The 20,221-nt window shown below is 44.9% G+C and overlaps 1 protein-coding gene and 1 pseudogene across 1 annotated transcript in view; both read right to left on the bottom strand.

Moving 5' to 3' along the window:
- Window positions 1–884: 884 nt before the first annotated feature.
- The window catches only part of LOC147894117 (fruit protein pKIWI502-like), a 31,516-nt gene continuing 12,179 nt past the window's right edge, over window positions 885–20,221 (bottom strand). Inside the window, exons 4-6 of the mRNA XM_087384734.1 lie at window positions 13,464–13,544; window positions 13,296–13,378; window positions 885–1,375 (exon numbers count right to left, since the gene is read on the bottom strand). Of these exons, the coding sequence (XP_087240860.1) occupies window positions 13,316–13,378; window positions 13,464–13,544 (144 nt within the window). The 3' untranslated portion in view covers window positions 885–1,375; window positions 13,296–13,315. The remainder of the gene's footprint in view (window positions 1,376–13,295; window positions 13,379–13,463; window positions 13,545–20,221) is intronic.
- LOC147894118 (uncharacterized) lies at window positions 4,731–5,471 on the bottom strand (annotated as a pseudogene).

The raw sequence follows: 20,221 nt of genomic DNA, 5'->3' as shown, positions 1-20,221 counted from the left end.
TGGTGAAAAATGGGGTGGGATACTTTTTTAAGATAAGTGTAACGATAGCTCTGCATGGAAGGCAATGCTAACAAGTAATGATCAACAATAAGCAAATCTGTTAAAGAGATTTCTATTGAAAAATAGTAAACTCTGATATTCATGTGCATGTGGGTACATGTGTATATACACAAGCTCACACTTGTGAGGAAGAGCGATGCTTTATAGAGAGTCAATCAAGCACATCTCAAGCACAACTACAGCAACCCCCAATACACTTGAGCTTGATCAGGTTTTTTCTCATCCACTCTTGCTTTCCCGACTGATGTAATAGAGCAATTCACATTCCCAATCATCAAATTGTCTTCGGATATTCGGACGTATTGGGGTAGTACTGCCCCATCGCTGGCATTTCAATGCTAGGTTAGCATTTCAGAAGACTCCAAATTACCACCCAAATAAATTGAAAACTAGAGTTAGATTCTACAGACGTGATTGGCAATGGATAGCAGTTGATGCTGGACAAGATATTATGCCATTAGGAGGCAGGCCTGGAAGTAAAGTTCTCAACTATTATAAACTGCATAAATGGTTACACAGACAGCCGTAGGGAGATGGGGCAGGACACAGATGCCCAAAAATGAGGGGAAATTTTGGTTGTCCTTTATTAACATTGCTAACAAGGGTTTCACAAATTGTATAGTGTTTGAGAATACCCTGCTAATAAAAGCCAACATATTATTGTAAGGCCGCCACAACGAATGCCCTTTTTGTTTCTTTCCTTAGCCTTGCTTGACTTAGGAGAGCAGACAATCTCACTGGGTCACAATAGACATTACTTAGTCAAAATGGAATACGTTGAGTTAGGAGAGCAAAAACATAAAAATTGTCTACTCAGCATGGCACAACTGAAGGTCACAAGAGAAATGAAGACCTTCACATTTTAGTTGCTATCAAACCCCTTCATGACTGCATACAAGACCTTCATGATTCCAAAAACAGAGCTTTCTATATCATGACTCCAATAATATGCTTAGTATACAGACTCAGTTTTCTGCTTAGTGGATGAACAAAATTGATCGATCAATTGTGAAAACCTTGTATACAATATTACAACTCATGGTGGCCCATCTATAATTGCTGAAGTTGGGTTCTTCCCTGGACATTCTTTAGCTCACATGTAAACTGTAATATCAAATAATCAAATGTCTCCACATTAGTGGGAAGAATCAAATGCAGCTGAGAGATTGCAGCTATTTTGTCTGCAGAACTTCACGCAAAAATCAAGAAAGCGGCACTTTTGGCATGAAGCAATTTGGGATATACACCTTGTACATTGGACCTAAGATCTCCTCCAGAGACAATGTTATTCCTTTGTGCCTTATCCCTGTGTATCCTGTAACGCACACAAAAAATATAATCTTATTTATTTGGCACAAAAGTGGGCAAGGAAAGTTCCTGATTTCAAAGCGTAATTATACCGGAATACCATATCATGCTCTCTCTCTCTCTCTCTCTCTCTCTCTCTCCCCCCCCCCCCCTCCCTCCATGCTTGCCACCCATCCACGGAGGTTCTACAGGCAAGGACAAGGGAAATGAAAGAATATCATAGGGGATTTCTCACCCTCAGATATACTGAATTATGCTATACCTTATTATGATCACAAAGAGTACAAAGTCGAGCATCGGGTGGCTTTCCCTCCAGGATCCAGCCTCCACTCCTAGTCAATGTGACCTAGTATGGACCAAGGCTATAGCGCGTCGATTCTGAGGTGAGATTGATGTCTGCATGTGCAGCTTGCCCTGCTATGTAAGTTCACCAATCGGGGATTTAACCATTTGGTAGCCTCTTTCCATTGTCTGTGACTCCGTAGATGGTGATAAACGATTTTCAGCATCATTTGTTCAGAAGGTAAGTCCAGCATCCACTCAACCTCTCATCTTTAGAACCATGCGAGTATGTCTAGGACCCACCTGTTGTAACGATCTTACTTTTGACCGTGAAGCGAGTCTGACACAGATTCCGATTTCCAGTGATGAGGTTCCGACAGTGATTCGGATGATGACAACAAGAAAAAGAAGCGAAGGAAAAAGAAGGCGGCAGCCAAGAAAGCCAAAAAGGAAAAGGCGAAAGAGAAGTTGAAGTCCAAGAAGGTTTCAACATCTAGCTTGTGGAACAGAAACTCTAGAGTATGTATGGGAGTGAGGAAGAATCGGCCACAGTTTTAGTGTGGCATCTGCAGGAAGAATCACCCAACGGAGGTATACAGTTACAATCCGAATGCCCATGCAAATCAGGGACAAGTACCACTACACATGGCCTGATTGAATAAATCACCTATCCTCTCCAGTGCTACATTAATCTAGCATGGTATGATTGAATAAATCACCTATCCATTCCAGGGATACATCACCTGACCATTTCATCGATTCAGCACTAATGTTTAGTGTAACTGCGGCCTTTTTGAATCCCATTGGCGAGCCTTTCATCCCTTGTGCGTCGTCTTAAAGACAAAATAATTATTCTCATCTGTGTACAAGCTCCCAGCCAGTGGGCATTGTTCAGCTGCCTCTTGTACATAAAGGAGCACATGCTACTCTTCTGTCCTACGCATGCACACGTCAAACAAAAGTGAACACATCTTATGTGGATCTCCTCACCTATCAAACATACTCCATAGCCCTCAATATTTAGCGGCCCTCGAAACTCCCTTTGCATAGTTGGGTCACTCCACGGACAATAATACAATCTCTCTCTCTCTCTCTCTCTCTCTCTCTCTCTCTCTCCACACACACACACAAAGATTCTATTATTGTCCGTGGAGTCACCCACCTGTGCAAAGTTTGTTCCAAGGGCTGCTAAATGCCGATACAGTCCCACGTAGGACGTTATGGGAAAGATTGGAAAAGCTTAAAGTCCCTCAAGAACTCAAAAAAACCACGTACTGACTCTATGAGACGGTCCTAGCAAATCCAGCACAGCCGCTAGTAGATGGGTCATGCTTCACAGGAATAAGCAGTGGCATAGGGGTTAAGCAATGATTCCCCCTCTCTTGGTCTCTTTATTGATGATTTAGAGCCGTGGATGAGAATACACAGCAAGAAAGGTGATGAGAATACACAGCAAGAAAGGTGTTCAGATCACAAGGTGTGCTTTGCTAATGCTTATCTACATGGACGATGTATTCCTCGCAAAGAACAAGGATAATATGCAAGCACACTTGGATGCACTTAGAGAATCCTCCAAACACTCGAGAATGCAGGTCAACATAGATAAGACAAAGGTAATGGTGATCAGTACAGGCAATAAACAAGTGGATGTCACCCTTGAAGGGGAGCTCTTGGAAACGTCAACTGCATATGGAATGCGTGCATGGAAAGGGGGATTCTAGGAGGTATGAAAGATTTCCAAAATAAATGCAAGGCTCATCTCTTAAATTGGAACATATGAGAGTTTCTGTACACCATGCTGGTGCAGACAGTAATCCTCTACGGATGCCCAACTTGGGCTCCTGGGCTCTCTAGGATGTATTGGGAAAGGATAGAAACTTTACACACATTTCCTAATAGGGAAGTTACTAGCCAAAACAGATATGATACCTCTAGAAGGGAAAGCAATATACCTAGACGAATCCAGGAACATTCCCAAACTAATCCTCTAAAAACACAACATAGTGTAGTTTCAATCTCACAATAGTCACTCATAAGATTGAAAACCATAAACTCATCACGCATAGCAAGGACTAGCTACTATGACATCCCCACTCACGTCATCAGCGCCCAACAGTGGGTGTAGACCATAGTATAAAAATATGCTCTCACACATACAAATCCACACACCCATTTATACAAAGTCTTAGTACTGAGTTTCTATCGGCATTCCGGAGGTGAAAGGAAAACCCAGCCATGATGAAGGGAAAGCATTATGTTAATTCATGGCTTACCTCAACAAAGTTGAGAAGATGGATGTCAATAAAATACCATGCAAGGCGGTGGAAGCTACGCAAATCATGGGATGGCACAAAGAGGGGCATGAAGCAGATGGCAGCTGCTGATATAGCAAAATGCATGTGAAACTAGATAGATAGTGACATACAGAATGCTACAGAAACTATGGCAAACCCCTGGGACAAAATGCATTTCTACAAACAGGAAATGAACTCGATAGACACTTATGGAATACAAACATAGCTCGGGGAAGACATATCAATATTCAAAAGACAGCTAATCTGTTGGAGATATCATAGCCAAAGAGTGTAGAGATGTGATGTGTTGGTGTGTAGTACAAGCATAGTTTTTTCCATACGTGACCATATGCATACGTCATACAAGTACGGAAGTATGATTGGAGTATGGTTCAGCCCCAGGGCTGAATCATACGTGACCCCAATTTTACCCACAAAAAATCAGAAAATAATAGAATGTACACATTTACTTGAGAGAGAACTACAAAACTTCATACTTCTATTGATTTTAAAGTCATGAAGAGTCCAGGAACTGGATTTTGTCATCTGATACATAGTGATAGACACCAAAACATCATGATCAATCATCAAAGGTAGCAAGTAGTAGATACTAGAAAAGTGAAAGAATCCTGGGCCCTGTAGGCTGCAGGTACTACATCAAAGGCAAGCTGGAAAACATCATATAACAAACTGAAAAGGCTGCCAGCCTAGGCCCTGCAAGCTGCCACTGTCCACAAGCTACAGCCAAGAAACAAAACTGAAATGCATCACAACTGATCAGTGGCCTCAAGGTGCATCCTCATCCTGTGCCTCATCCTCATCATCATCAGCATCAGTGCCATCCTCCTCCTCCTCCTCATCCTCATCATTGTTGATCTCATCTGCCTCGGCATGGGACTCCAAAATACTGGAACTGCTTGAAGCTGCAGCAACATTCATCCTTCCTGTAACAAGAGGGGCTGGTCCGGCTGATATCTCCTCTTCTCCCTCTGTAGTCTCTTGCAAAGCAAGCAACCTTTCATCATCCTTCTCCTTGTTGATCATTTCCAAGGTCACTTCTATCTTCTCAAATCCCTTTTCCTTGATTTTGGAGATCAGTCGCAAATTAGTATGGATGTATACTAACTGTTCTGTATTCTTAAGAAGAAGCCTATTCCTTCTTTTGGTATGTATAAGAGAGAATGTGCTCCAGCTCCTCTCACAAGGAGAAGCACATGTCCCTTGCGAGAGCACTCGAATAGCCAACTGCTGCAAATTTGGAGTGTGAGTCCCAAATGTCTCCCACCACTTCACCCCTTGGTGCATCCTCTTATCATCCTTCGCAATTGCCCAAGCAAATGTGCCTCACATGGACTTGTAAACATCAAACTCATCAAATAAGATGCCCTGCCTCTCAACATCATACTTCGTGTACCGCTCAATGACATCCATCCACCCATCATGCACCTCCTTATTACCATCTAGATTTCTCTCTCTCCAAATAGGATGGGGAACAAAAGCTACTGCATGTAAAGGAGAGTGCATCATATCCCACCTATTAACACACAAGGCTCTAACATCAGCCAACTTGGAGGAGTCTATGCCATCTATAGTCTGTATCTTCTCCACCATTCGATCAATGAGCTCATATACAAGTCCCATTGTAGCCCTTTCCCTATCAGCCAAACAGAGGATCTTCAGAATAGGTGCACATATCTTCACTATGACTCTTGCTTCCTACCAGAACGAGGCACCCAATACAATGGAAGACACCATTCCTGCTAAAAGTTCTGTATGATGCTAACACAGTGTGCTTCCGAGTAACAAACGTGACAATTATGTTTGCATGTGTTAACACGCTTCACCCAAGTAAGATGCCCAATGTCCTCAAACAAGAGGTCAAGGCAATGGCATGTGCATCTAGTATAGAAAATATGAGGCTACTCCTCTACCAAATCTCCTGCTCGCACGCAGTTAGATGCATTATCCATGCACACCTGCACCACATTATCTAGCCCAACATCAAGAATGGCATCTTTTAATATCCCAAAAATGTATTCCTCTGATTTATACTGCCCACTAGTATCCACAGACTTCAAGAAGACAGATCCAAAAATGCATGAGAGTTGAGACCATAATATTAATGATAGGCCTACGCCGAGTGTCAGACCAGCCATCATACACTATGCTTTTTCCATTTCTCCCGAAACTGCAGCAACTCTTGATCTATGCATACCACCTCCTTTTTCAACTCCGAAGTGTGCAAGGATTTGTAGGATGAAGGCTTAAAGCTAGGCCCAACTTGGCCAATTGCACGGACCATTTCCCAAAATATGGACTCCTCACCTTCCAATGAGGAATGTCCTCTGCAAAGAAAAAGCGCCAAAGAGCAATGTGGGCATCCTTCCGTGCCTAGGACTCCCATGCCTTGGCCAAGGCTCCATGGGTCACCTTTTGTTTCTTATTTTTTGGTTCATGCGTAGATGCACTTGCACTTGCAGCACCACTCTCCCAGGCATCTCCCAAATCAACCACATCTGCATCAAGCTCTTCTACAAATTTTTTTCTTTTTGCCTTTGCTTGCAACCTTCTGCAAGTGTCTTTCACATTTTCAGGAGGGAGGAGCAAGGATCAACCCCAAGGCCTGTCGTCCCAAGAAAGTGTGCTCTTATGCAGGTAGGTCCTCCACCCCATCTGTGAGGGTAGTACTTGCATTTACAAGTGAACTGTCCCTTTCCCAAAGGCTTCAATGTCTCCACAAATTCCCATTCTTCTCCTTTCTTTCTTCCCATTTGAGAGAGAGAGAGAGAGAGAGAGAGAGAGATGAGAATCTGAATTTCAGAATGAGAAGAAACTGTCGGATGCCCAAAAACCCTACTTGTCAGTTCTTACGCGATTCGGTGGAGGATTTTCAGACTTATAGATCTCTGTGTATTCGATTTCGTCTCTCTGTTATGCATTTTTTATCTAAGGTTTTGAAACCTTAGATTTATGTCACATGGCAGTGGATAAGTGTTGACTCTCATTTCTCACTCATCGGTTGGGATTTTGAAGTTCCGACACAAGAGATATATTTGCAGATTTTCTTGCCGAGTCCGATTATGTAATGGCGCCCATGTTTTGAGGCATCTCAAGTTCTATTTTCAGTAGCGGTCATTACCATGGGACTATGATTTCTTGAGCATACCTTATGCAGATCACTTTGGTTGCAGTTTGAGCAGTGCGCTCATTCGTGGTATGCATTGGGTTGCAGTGGATGATTTATAGGCCATTTGGATGCGTTGCGGTTTTTATTGGAGGTGTTGATAGGCCCAAATTGCCTTGTGGGATGCTATTGTTATGGCCGCTTTGCACATGGATGCTATTTTATGCCGAGGGACAGCTTTGACACATTGCAGGTGATGCACTGATAGTGCTATGCTTTCTTGGATGAGATATTATTAATGCATATGTCAGTGGACGGTGTTTATGCTTGAGTCATTTGGCACTTATTGGCATTTTGGATTGCCATTGCAGTTGGTATTTTCTTTTGGGCCAGATTTGCTTATATGGATGCATAGTATATGCACATGAGTCAGATGCTTTGAGACATGAGTTTTGGTGATATTTCACTCTATTGTGGCATACACATTTGGGTGCACCTGGTATTTGGTGTGATTCTCTCTTGTAGGTACTAGCATTTGGGATTTTTGCTTCATTTGCATCATGGCATCCTCTTCCATGTTTGAAAAGAAGTTTTTTAGCATTAAAAAGTTTGATGGGACAAACTTTTCTTTGTGGAAAGAACAAATAAGGGATGTGCTTATTCAAAAGAAGCAGATTAAACCCTTGGCAGGGATTGAAGCTTAGCCTGTAAATATGTCTAAGGATGATTGGAATGAGTTGGATGCATTAGCAAAATCTACTATTAGAGTTCATCTTGTAGAGTCAATTTATTTCACAGTAGTAAATGAGCAGACTACGGAAGATTTGTGGAAGAAACTGTGCCACGCAATGGGACAGACGGTTTTGAAAACCGTGGTCTCAATCACTGGATCCAACATACGGACTGAAAAACGTTTTTGGAAACAGAGCTGTTTGTAAACTCCACCGAAGTGTGAATGATGAGCAACATAGAAGTTTTAGGACCTCCTGAGTCCACCGGAACTGACAGATCTACAAATGGTTGCTCCAAACTTGAGTTCCAACACCCGAAAAAAAAAACGCAGAAACTGACACAGTGAGTCAAAAATCCAATGAAATGATCCCAGATTTAAGAATGAAGATGTTTCCAAGCTCCTGAAGTAAAGTGGACACCAAAAGCAAGCAATAGTTGCCTCTACAAGTCAATATGGAGTCTCTGTCATCGAACGGAATAGGAAAAAGCTTAAAAAATGACTTTGTCTTTAAAAACACTTAACAGGCTCTCAAAACCACTTCGCAAAACCAAAGTGACTTTTCCAAAAGTTCCTCCAAGGTCTCTACACACTCGGATGCAAGTAAAGTCACCCACAAAGCTTCCCACAGAGCTTCTCCTTCCTCCCACAGAGCTGCTGAGCTTCAAGCATTCACGCACGCTCAGCTAGATCACCCGAGCTTTGATACCAGTTGAGAGTGCTCTCAACGGAAGCAAGAACGAAAGAGGAAGAGAGAAACAGAGAGCCACACAAGTTTTGGTGGGTGCAGAATAACCCTAATCTTCTTTTTCATTCATTTATATATCTGTTTGAGTATTGTACATAACCAGAGTAAAGGCACAGTGACCTTTAACCCCCACATTATCTTCACAGGGTTTGAGCTTTGCCTAGAGGACGGCTACCGGGAGTGACACTGGGGTCATCCATACGACTAACCGAGAGTTAGAATTCGTATGGCTTGTTATGCACGCATTTCTAGATGGTTTAACAAACAGGGCATTCAGATGGATTGTCTCCCTCCTTTCAATAGAGCTTAGATGCTCTTGATCACCTGGTCTCACGAGATGACATCAACCATATTATACGGTTTGAACTCTCCAGCTCTATACGTCATGGGCTTGGGGAGGGGACTCTTGCACGAGTTCCCCACCAAAATCCGATTCCATCACATCCATTTCTTGAGAATATTGGAGGATGGAGTGATCATCAGACCCCAGTATCTCGGGGATAGACACGTTTCACACGACTCAAGATTGAGATTGGACATATACGGGTCTCATCCCATTCATTAGCTGAGGATTGAGGTAAGGAGAGCCACAAGTACACCCAAGGAGATGCGGATTTGCAGATTGAGCACCTTGGGGGAGATAGAGACGGAGGAGTATTTGCTATGTACATGTCCGATCTACTACGAGATCTGAGGATTCTATCACTACCTCTTCCAAGAGGGACATGGATTTGGCCTCTCTCCTGACTCATTTACTTTCAGGACCAGATTTGCATTGGTGGGGATAATGCGACGTAGAGAGATCCTACTGCGCCAAATCACAGAGCAAGAGAGGATAGCACCACAAGAGACGTAGACAGAGCCCAACGACCTGTTCTAGATTTCTACACACTTGAGACTGTCCTCGGGCATGTTGGGATAGAGCAAGAGGACATCGATGACATCAAGACAGTATGGGTCAATGAGACAAGACGACAAGGAGGAGATACGCAACCACCAAGAGCCACATACGATGCAACAGCAAACCAAAGCACGCACGATGGAGGTTCAGCCCATCACAACCCTACTCAGTGGAGATCACCAAACTAGAGGCTTCACTGTTAACATGGCCCATTGGATACTTAGACGACGCCCTTGCCACAACATGAGACGACGTAAGACAACCAGACAGACTGATACGAGACATCTTTGCTCCTCAAAGGAGAGCTACTATGGTACCTGGCTATGTCTTCTGACTCCTCTCAGTCTGATTTAGCTATTTGTCCCTAGCTATGGACTTTGAGTTTATTTTTTGGAGATTTGAGATTAGTTTAGTTTATTTCTCAGCAAAGGGCCTTAGTGAGACCTTTGCCACAACCCATTGAGGCTTGTGTCACTCTGATATTGTGTCTTTCGAAGACATTAAGACCTACCTCTCTCTCTCTCTCTCTCTCTCTCTCTCTCTCTCTCTCTCTCTCTCTCTGATATTGTGTCTTTCGAAGACATTAAGACCTCTCTTCGAAAGACATTAAGACCTCTCTCTCTCTCTCTCTAGCCTCCCCTCCGCCTAGCCTTGCCTTGCCCTGCCCTACTCTCTGCCCGCCCTGCTCTCTGCTCGCTGCCTGCTCCACTCGGCTCGCTGCCCGTTGCTCCGCCACTCTGCGTGCACCTCGACCACCCCTCTCTACCCACCGCTCCACCTCCACCCTTCTTGACGGCTCCTCCAACCACTGCGCTGCCTAGCTGCGCAACCTCTTGCAGCCCCACCCCTCCGCCTTGCTGCACCCTGCACTCGCATCCCTCCTACCCGCCTCCGACCCCCTCATCTCTCTCCTACTCACTCCAGCCTACGGCCTCCCCACTCTGCCCCTTCCCCATTCCGCTCCAATCCATAGCCCTCCCCTACGCTACCTCCTTGCCCTACCCCTTCGCCATTCCGCTCCAACCCACAACCCCCCCTATGTTGCAGCATTACTCAACCTTGCTCCATCCGCCTCGACGTGCAGCCCCGTCCGTCGAGCTCTCCCGCTCTCCCACAGCCTCTCACTTCCTCTTCTTTTTCAGCCCCGGGGACTGGGTGTGCCTCTCACCATGGGGAGAGACTCATGCTCATGCTCCCGCTCTCGCTCCTGCACTGACACCTGCACCGAAGACGGGATTAGCCAAAAAGAACGGGGAAAGGTGGCAAAGATACGGATAAATCCGCCAAGAAAGACGACGTCAAAACCAAGAAACAAACACAATTGAAACTTGAGGATGTGAACACACGCTACAACCGAAAGCTACTGGGAGTGATATACCCATACCCATGACATCATTTGCTCCATCCCACCCTGGGATAGAGGGGTTGTCACTGACATCATCTCTTTCGTCTCTCTCTTCATCTCCCACTTCAGTTCTCACCGATTATGACACATACTCCTCTACATTGACGAGCTTGAGACAGTGATGCAGACACAATGGGGGGGTAGGTTGCTCTCTTGCGGGCACACTGATCTAGATATTGCTTTACGCAGATGACGTGGCTCTGTTGTCTTCCTCAGCAGAGGGGCTCTAGAGACACCTTGATGCACTACAATCCTTTTGAGAGTCTCATGATTTGAAGCTCAACCAAGGCAAAACCAAGGTTATGATCTTCAATACATCTCGAGCCATCATGCGCCAGAAGCAATTCGCATTTGATGGGCCACCTATTGAGGCAGTTTCATCATACGCTTATCTTGGGGTTGTCTTTTTCGGACCCATCGTCACTATGAGACCCGTGATGGAGGCACGCTTCAGCAGAGGATATGCTTCATTGGCCAGACTAGAGAGGCAATGCTTCCGCTCTCACTTTCAAGATCCACGGACCAAAGGATTGCTTTTTGACTCTTTGGTCCGACCAATAGGGATGTATGGCAATCCATGCTGGAGGGTAGACTTCTCGGATACAGAGTGGGCCAGGGTGGAGCAACTACAGGTTCTCATGTTATCACGGATGATCCGTGGTAAGCCATCCGTTCCTCACCAGATCATTCGGACGGAGTTTGGGTCACCTCATTACATCTAGATGCTGCATTTCAAGTCATCACATATCTGTACCGAGTCAAGGGATATGGGGATTGCACCCCACTCACTAAGGATAGTTCCGGGTCTCTTCACACAGACTTCATATCGAGAGCAGCAAAGTAGAGCGACTACCCAGGGAGAGGCCCATATGTACTTTGTGTGACATGCAAGAGGTGGAGAAATAGGAGCACTTCATCTTCAAGTGTCCTATTTACTATCAGATCTGCGGACATTTCTACTGCCTCTCCAGAGAGAGCTATGGGATTTTAACCCGATTCATCTCCTACCCAAACTAGCGATGTTTGGCAAGTTTCGTTCATGAGGCACTCAGACACCGCGAGAGGACACTTCGAGCTCGGAGACAGGAGGAGACTTCTTCCTTGGCCGATCCCTCTCAGAGCTCTATCACAGTGTTTTCCCAACCACATCACATGGACACCCACGAGACGAGGCCTCGACATGACCGTGACCCGGAGCCTATGACCCGACAACTCAAACAAAGGGTTGACACACAGATCACACTTGGGGACATCCCCTCCCTGTTGAAAGTCGGGTCCCGCCCAACAGGGGTCACGGTAGCCCTGATTAGATGCAGAGCAATGACCAGGAGGCATGCCAGGGCTGCACCTTCAAATGGCTGACAGCATGATATGCTAAATGACCCGCTTTGGATTTCGCAAATCAAAAGATTTTTCAAATAATAATAATAATAATAATAATGCCATGGTCGCACATCTTTGTGTCTCAAACCCAAATGAGCTCCTCATTTTCTAAAATTCACCTTTAAGAAAACACTGGTCAGAGCTGACTCTCTCCCTGCAGTAGGCTGACCATAACCAGCCCCTAGTCCAGACATGCACGCCTCTTGTTACCAGGTCATCCCACCCTCCATGGCTGGGCATACATAACCAGCCCTTAGTCCAGACATGCAGGCCTGCGAACTTGCCTCACATAAGCCCTTGTAGCATCTGCATCAGTCCCCAAAAACAACTCTAGAAGGGATCCCAAGGTGTCAAGCACCATGCACATTGCACTCTGGTATTGAACATTATTTTTTTGGCAAGTCTGGTGCATGAAATCCCACGACACCTAGACATAGTTCTAAGGAACTCAAAACAGTGCTTCATTCAGTTAGAGGCATCTTCCATGTGAGGAAAAACCATTCTTCCCTTACACATCCAACAAAACAATAAAATATACCTTTGTAAAACTAGAATAAGTCCAATAAAACAATAAAAGCTTAAATTACTTTGCTAAATGTGTCAAAAGAAAATTAAAGCTCTCCACCAAGTTCAGCCAGTGTCTCTCAGCATCTGCCATTAATCTGCATCTGTTCACAAACAGTGTCAACTACAGACTAACACTCCAACCCATGAAATGGGGAGCAACTGTCAGCAGCTTCAACGTTGCAAACTTGGATTACTAAATTTTGCATCACAGAGACACATCAGCGCAAAATGTCTCAATAGGCTTATATGAGCTATCCCATGCAAGCCAACCACAGCTTGACTTTACAAACCAGCAATTATCCTTTGAAAATGACTTAGTTTCTCAATAGTTCCACAGTCTATTCATACTGCGAATGGTATCACAAGGTAATGCAGTAACATCAGGATCAGGGTCTTCTTAACAATTCAAACAACTGCCGATTCCATGTAAAACTTGGCAGGGCAGAATCGCCAAAAAATCAAACCAAATGAAAAATTGACCAGCATCCCTTACCATGAATTGACCAGCATCCCTTAAAAATTCTTTAAAATCTTATCCTGCTTTACGCCTTCTGCAAGCAGGATAGAAGTGATATCCTGCATGCCAGAGTAAATTTAAGTGAAGTGCAACCTAAACTTCGCACAGCAGAGCATAATGGGAGTCACATCACAAATCTGTTACCTCTGCCATTCCTTTATGCCCACATAAAACTGCACCGGTCTGAAGGGGATCAGAAATCTCTTTTGACTTTGCAAAAGCAGCCTGCATACATTTTTGCATTGAAATGATCCATCAAAAAAATGACCTTCCCAGGCTGCACGTAATCCACTCTTACAAATTGAGTAATTTTTTGAAATAAGGAACGAACAACTGAGAGGGGGGGGGGGAGAGAGAGAGAGGGGGGGGGGGGAGAGAGAGAGAAGGGACATAGAAGAGAAGGCCAAATCAAAACTAAAAAGTGGAAAGGAAATTTAGAGAGCATAGCTCCATACAGTACACAAGCAGGCTCTCTATGGCTTGAAATAGAGACCCACAGCTCGGTTTTCCAGGATAGATCGATTCAGCACTTTCTTTAAAAAGGGATGAGCAAAAATTTTGCAGATCCACATCTCTAATCCTTAAGAAAAGGTGAAGATATAGTGCTTCTTGTTCTACATATACCGAGATGAATCCAGGAACATTCCCAAACTCATCCTCTAAAAACACAACATAGTGCAGTTTCAATCTCACGAGAGTCACTCATAAGATTCAAAACCATAAACTCCATCACGCATAGCAGGGACTAGCTACTATGACAACCCCACTGACGTCATCAGCGCCCAACAGTGGGTGTAGACCATAGTATAAAAGTATGCTCTCACACATACAAATCCCCACACCCACACATACTTGAGCATCCATTTATACAAAGTCTTTGTACTGAGTTTCTGTCGGCACTCCGGAGGTGAAGGGCAAACTCAGCCATGACAAAGGCTAGCACTAAAGGAGAAGACTAATCAAAAAGTAGTCCAAATCTCTTCATTCAAGCTACAACTGCTTGTGAAGTCTAAACGATTTCATTTTAGTCTCTCCCAAACGAGCATCTAAATCTAAATCTAGCTAATAGGGCAACGCACCATTTAAGATAGAAAGAATTATCGCAATACCAACAGGCCGCAACTTGGATCTACATGTTGATAATATAATCATAATTGGACAAAATGATATGTTGAAATGACAGATTTGGGACTTCTGTGCTATTTTTTGGGCGTTGAAGTGCTATTTTTTGGGCGTTGAAGTGTGACAGCCTCTCTCCAAGGAAACATCCAAAAAATAGTTTGAAAAAGTTTCACATGAGAATAAGCCTTTTAACACTCTCATGGCTTGACGTGATTAGCTTTGGTGAATGCCACTTTATATAGGAAGCTCATAGAGGTGATGATATTGATCTTTGTGGTTTTACAGAAGGTAGCCAGGAAGTATGTGAAGCCTCATGGTTGAGGACTTCAGGCTTCTTCTCGAAGAAATTGGGGCCATAAAATGTCAGTACTGCTGTGTTTGAGATTACAAAAGCAATATATGTTTGGCAAAAATAACGTTCCATGCAAGGACGAGCCACATTGAAGTGCAATTTCAATTTTTTAAAAGCTTGCATCACAGTGACTTATATTTGCACTAAAAATCAGCAGCTAGTCTAAGGGAGAGAGTACTAATGCTCGGTTTTAATGTACTAGTATCAGTATTGGACCAGCCAATGGTAGCTTTTTATTTAATAAAATACCATTTAGCTTATAGCCAAGATGAGTTAAGAAAGTTTTTGACGTACCACATGGCACTGCCATATCATCAAGACTTGTGGAAACCCTAATCTTGTACTACATAGGTCTAATGACCTTGCAGGAATCTCGAGTCACGAACATTCCCAAGACAAGTTCTAGAGGTGACGATCTCGACACAATGTGTCTACACCCTCAACCAACTTCACCATGGAGGCTCAAATCGACGAGCCAAGGACCTTTGAGGAGGCGAAAGGTATACCGCAGTGGCAAGCTGTGAAGGCAGAGATGGATGCTATTATGAAAAATGACACATGGGACCTTGTGGACAGACACTACAAACATTAGGTAATTGGTAATAAGTGGGTTGTACAAGCTTAAGTTCAAGTCTCATGGGAGCTTTGGAGAATTATAAAGCTAGATTGGTGGTGAAAGGCTATGCTCAGTCAGAGGGACTTGACTTCGACAAGACCTTTGCCCGACATCCCATATGGTCACTATTCGGGCAGTGATCACCTTGGTTGTTCATCACGGTTGGTCCATATTTCAGATGGACGTCAAGCCAGCATTCTTGAACAAAATCTTGGAGGAGGAGGTATATGTGGATCAGCCACCTTGCTTTCAAGTTCTAGGGTCCGCTTCAAAGGTATGCAAACTAAAGAAGGTGTTATACGGGCTAAAACATGCCCCAAGAGCATGCGTTGGTCGCATCTTACTCGGGTCGAATCGAAATCCATCAGACGCAAATCTCTATTTCTTTCCAGAGGGGGGACAAAGGCTGGTCTTGATCCTATACGTGGACGATATGATCTCTCAGGTCAAGAGGCTGCTCATGAAGGAGTTCGAGATGACGACTTGGGGTCTCTCCACTACTTCCTTGGGATTGAGGTCAAGCAGAACAAGGATAGCATTTTCATCTGGCGGGAGAAATACTGTTGAGAGATACTGAAGCAATTCGAGATGGAGGACTGCAAGGAGGCTGTGATAACCAATGGAGTGTCGAGCAAAAGTCGAGTATTCATAACTCTTCAGATCTGGTAGATGCCATTAGTATCGACGATTGGTGAGTTGTTGCTTTATCCAACCAACAAGTCGAGCACCTCCTTTGCCGTTGGGCTCGTGTCAAATTTTTGCAAAACCCAAGGAGAATCACTACAAGGCAGGTCTACAAGTGCTGAGGAATCTGAAGGCTACTTGCACATACGGGATTACATACACCACAAGAATTGAGTTAGGCGGATTCTGTGACTGTTCGGGCAGGCGACAGTAACACCAAGCGTTCGACTTCACGGTATTGTTTTAAGCTTCCATCAGGGACCATCTCTTGGTTGAACAAGAAACAACCCTTTCTTCTACAGAACTCTTCAAATCTGGTAGATGCCATTAAGTATCGACGATTGGTGGGTAGTTGCTTTATCTAACCAACACCAGGTCGAGCACCTCCTTTGCCGTTGGGCTCTTGTGTCAGATTTTTGCAAAACCCAAGGAGAATCACTAGAAGGCAAGTCTACAAGTGCTGAGGCATCTGAAGGCTACTTGCACATACGGGATTACATACACCACAAGAATTGAGTTAGGCGGATTCTCTGACTCAATTTGGGCAGCGACAGTAACACCAAGCGTTTGACTTCAGGGTATTGTTTTGAGCTTGCATTAGAGACCATCTCTTGGCTGAACAAGAAACAACCGTCAATGCCCTTTCTTCTATAGAGGCGCAGTACCAAGCTGCTTGCAATGCAACATGTGAAACGTTGTGGCTCACTTGGATTCTTGAGGATATGGACGTGACTCAAGAGAAGGCGATGGTGGTTACGTGCGACAACCAAAGTTGCATTGCCATCGCGAAGAACCCAATGTTTAATGCAAGGGCAAAGCACATTGAAGTCTACTACCATTTCCACGGGCGCTCATCATCAATGATATTAAGCTGATGTATCGTCCAACCGCCGACAATCTTTCTCATGGGGATCAGCCCGCAGCATTGAGAGGGGGTGTTGGAAGTCAATGTCCCCCACCTGTGAGGAAGATATGGGGGGGCATATGATTGTGAGAGGGAGGGATAATGGGGGACTGTTATGGGCTGCAGGATATGCAGCAGGACAGCAGCATGGAGGGCTGCATGGCAGGCCACAAAGGGCAGGGACAGCAGCTCTACTGAACGCTCCTTGGTGGAAGAATGAGTTCTCTCTCTTGCATACTCTGTTCTTTGTGTGAGGTATAAGTGTGGACTGCATCACTGAGTGTGAGACAGAGCTGTTCCTATTCCGCATAGGTTGAGAGGTTAGAGAGAGTCTTTCCTCCATTTCCAACAGGTCGTCCATGCTGGTCTATCATGATTTGCAGCCACATGGTCGTTTGCTTGTTATCAAATGCACATAGAATGGGAATAGTTATGAATTTGCCCGATTTATGCCTCTTCTACTTCTGCAGTGTGGACTGAAATGTGGCATAAGTTGGCAGAGTATCAGGGGGTTGGGGGGGGAGTTGGTGGGGGATATACCTTCATATGTGGAGGTTTTTATAATTCTCCTGGCATTCATGACAATAGTACTCATCGTTCTCATATGCTGCAAAGGGAAAAGGATGCCTGGACATTTATTTTGACTCTTTGCGTGCATGCGATTTATGGCACCATCTCATGCCTGATACTGCTGGATTCACTTTTCATCATAAGACTTTTGGGCTGCTTGGATTTTCATGTGGAGCTTTTAATAATTCTCCTGGCATTCATGACAATAGTACTCATCGTTCTCATATGATGCAAAGGGAAAAGGATGCCTGGACATTTATGTTTGACTCTTTTCATGCATGCGATTTATGGCAGCATCTCATGCCTGATACAGCTGGATTCACTTTTCATCATAAGGCTTTTGGGCTGCTTGGATCGATGGTACATGCTCCATGTGAAACAATTTGATGCTTTTACCTATGACATACACTTAGATTATACGCTGCGTTTATTTAAACACTTTCCGTTCCATATGACCTTGAATTTCGGTCTTCCAATGACTAATGGGCAGCCGCCTCACAAGAGATTTCTACTGGTCAGGATTCTTATCTGAAGCACCATGCCTTTCAAGTGATGGTCAAGGCTCTCATTCGTCGACTTTTTTTGCATACTGCCATTGATGCAGATTGGGCATGGGACCATTTCGCGAGGGGCATGCAAGATCTTATTAAAGAATATGATAGATGTTAGGTGACCTGTGTCACAAAGTGGTGCAAGCAAAGGCCTTGATTCAGCATCTTACTCCTGTGACGCAGCAGTGCCAGCTGTTCATGGAAGACCAATCTACTTTTCAAGGAGTGTCACGATCTGTGACGTATTCCTTTCTCTATTTCTAGACTTATGGATGGTTTGATGAATGGACACTTGTGGAAGGGTATGCCCTTTCGGCGGGACACTTCCTATGAGGCACAACCCTTGCCCTTTCGCCGGGACACTTCCTATGAGGCACAACCCTTCACAAGAGACACTCTATTGAAGAGACATTTCTATTGTAATGTAGGGGTACACACCTCTTCATGCACACACACTTTGGAGTACACACCTTTTCATATGTGACTCTTCACTCTATATATCAAAGAGGCCCAATTGTATGAATGACACACACAACAGATACCCTACAGACATTCAAGCAATACAATTATTCCTTGTTCTCTGCTATTTCAGTCTCCTTTCTGTTCCTTAGCGCATTTCTAAATATAGTAAATCTAGGATTTCTTACAGTGGTATCAGAGCCAAATTCGCTCCTGTCTGTAGGAAATGCCCCCCACCTTCTAGCGCCGATCTGATACATCTTTTCCGCTAGAAGGATATCCGTGCACATTGTGCATGGAAGAGATGGAGAGGATGAGCGTAAAAATTTTTAGCGCCAACCCTGCCTAAAGTCATATATGGCCTCTTCATCTCCCACACATCACGAGTTGATGTGAATGAACATGACAAAAATCGTGTCTTTACAAGTGCTTGGGCTGTCCCAAAACCAAGGGACGCACCTTTTCCACCATCGGACACACCTTTTGATGAAGAGCCTCGACTCCTCATTCAAGGGACACACCCCCTCGTGGACAAAAGGACACACCTATTCATGTAGGGACACCCCTTTTAAAAACAGGGGGACACCCCTTCATGAAAAGGTGCACCTATTCCAAGGGTCACACCCCTTCGAATAGGCACACCTTTTAGGCACCAAGCACCTATAAAAGGGTACCTAGAGGGGTTAAAATGGAAAACCCAGCCCCAAACCTTAGGTTTACCCTAGCTACCCTAGGGTTAATTAAACCCACCATTTAATTTTTGAGCAACCACCCAACCTTAGGCAGCCCCCAACGAAAAAGGGGCGCACCTCTTTGACGTTCCGTACGGATTTGCATGCACCGTACGGATTTCCATGCAGCAGCAGCCCGCCTCAGCCGACGCCATTTCGTTAGCAGCCCACGCAGGGTCTGCCCGCCTCAGCCCTCACCATCTCGCTGCCAGCCGCACAGGTTCGCTGCCCGCCTCAGCCCTCGCCATATCGCTGCCAGCCCGCACAGGTTCGCTGCCCGCCTTGGCCTCACCATCTCACTGCCAGCCCACGCCAGCTTGCTGCCAGTTTTCACGCACCATCTTGCTGCCAGACATGCCATTTTCGCTGCCAGCCCTCGCCTTTTTCGCTGCCAGTTTCCTTGCCCTTGCAGCCCTGCTCCTTTCCAGCCTGCAACGTGTGCCACACCAGCCTCGCCAGCCCTTTTTCTGTTTCGCCAGTCTCCCATGACAGCAGCAGCCTGGTGCGCCAGCCCCTATTGTGATCCAGAATCGGGTACCTGCAGCCTGTTGCGCCATTGATAGCCTGCTCTCCTTAGTTCGCTACATTTTCCTGCCAGATCAGCAGCAGTTTCAGCCTCCTATCGCGATGAAGACAGCCTGTTAAATACCAGGCCCACATCTGCAATCTCCTACGCAACAATTTGGCAGATTAAATCATTGCCAGGTGGAGTCTTTCCATTCTGCTTTTAAGGATTCTCTTGTCATTATCAAATTACAGCAAATGAAAGACGCTCCCTTAAAGCATGGAAACCCCTGGTAATTCACCCAGCATTTCAAGGACACCTTAGGCATCATCTACCACACAATATCGTGTTCAGATTGCACAACCAGCCCATTTCGGAGCTTTTGCATCTTGGGTCTTCTGTGTCACG

This window comes from Dipteris shenzhenensis, chromosome 14 (assembly GCF_047967505.1).
Source record: "Dipteris shenzhenensis isolate YYH24624 ecotype China chromosome 14, Dip_SZ_1.0, whole genome shotgun sequence".
In the NCBI taxonomy this organism is placed as follows: Eukaryota; Viridiplantae; Streptophyta; class Polypodiopsida; order Gleicheniales; family Dipteridaceae; genus Dipteris; species Dipteris shenzhenensis.
This window is presented reverse-complemented; position numbering and strand designations above follow the sequence as displayed.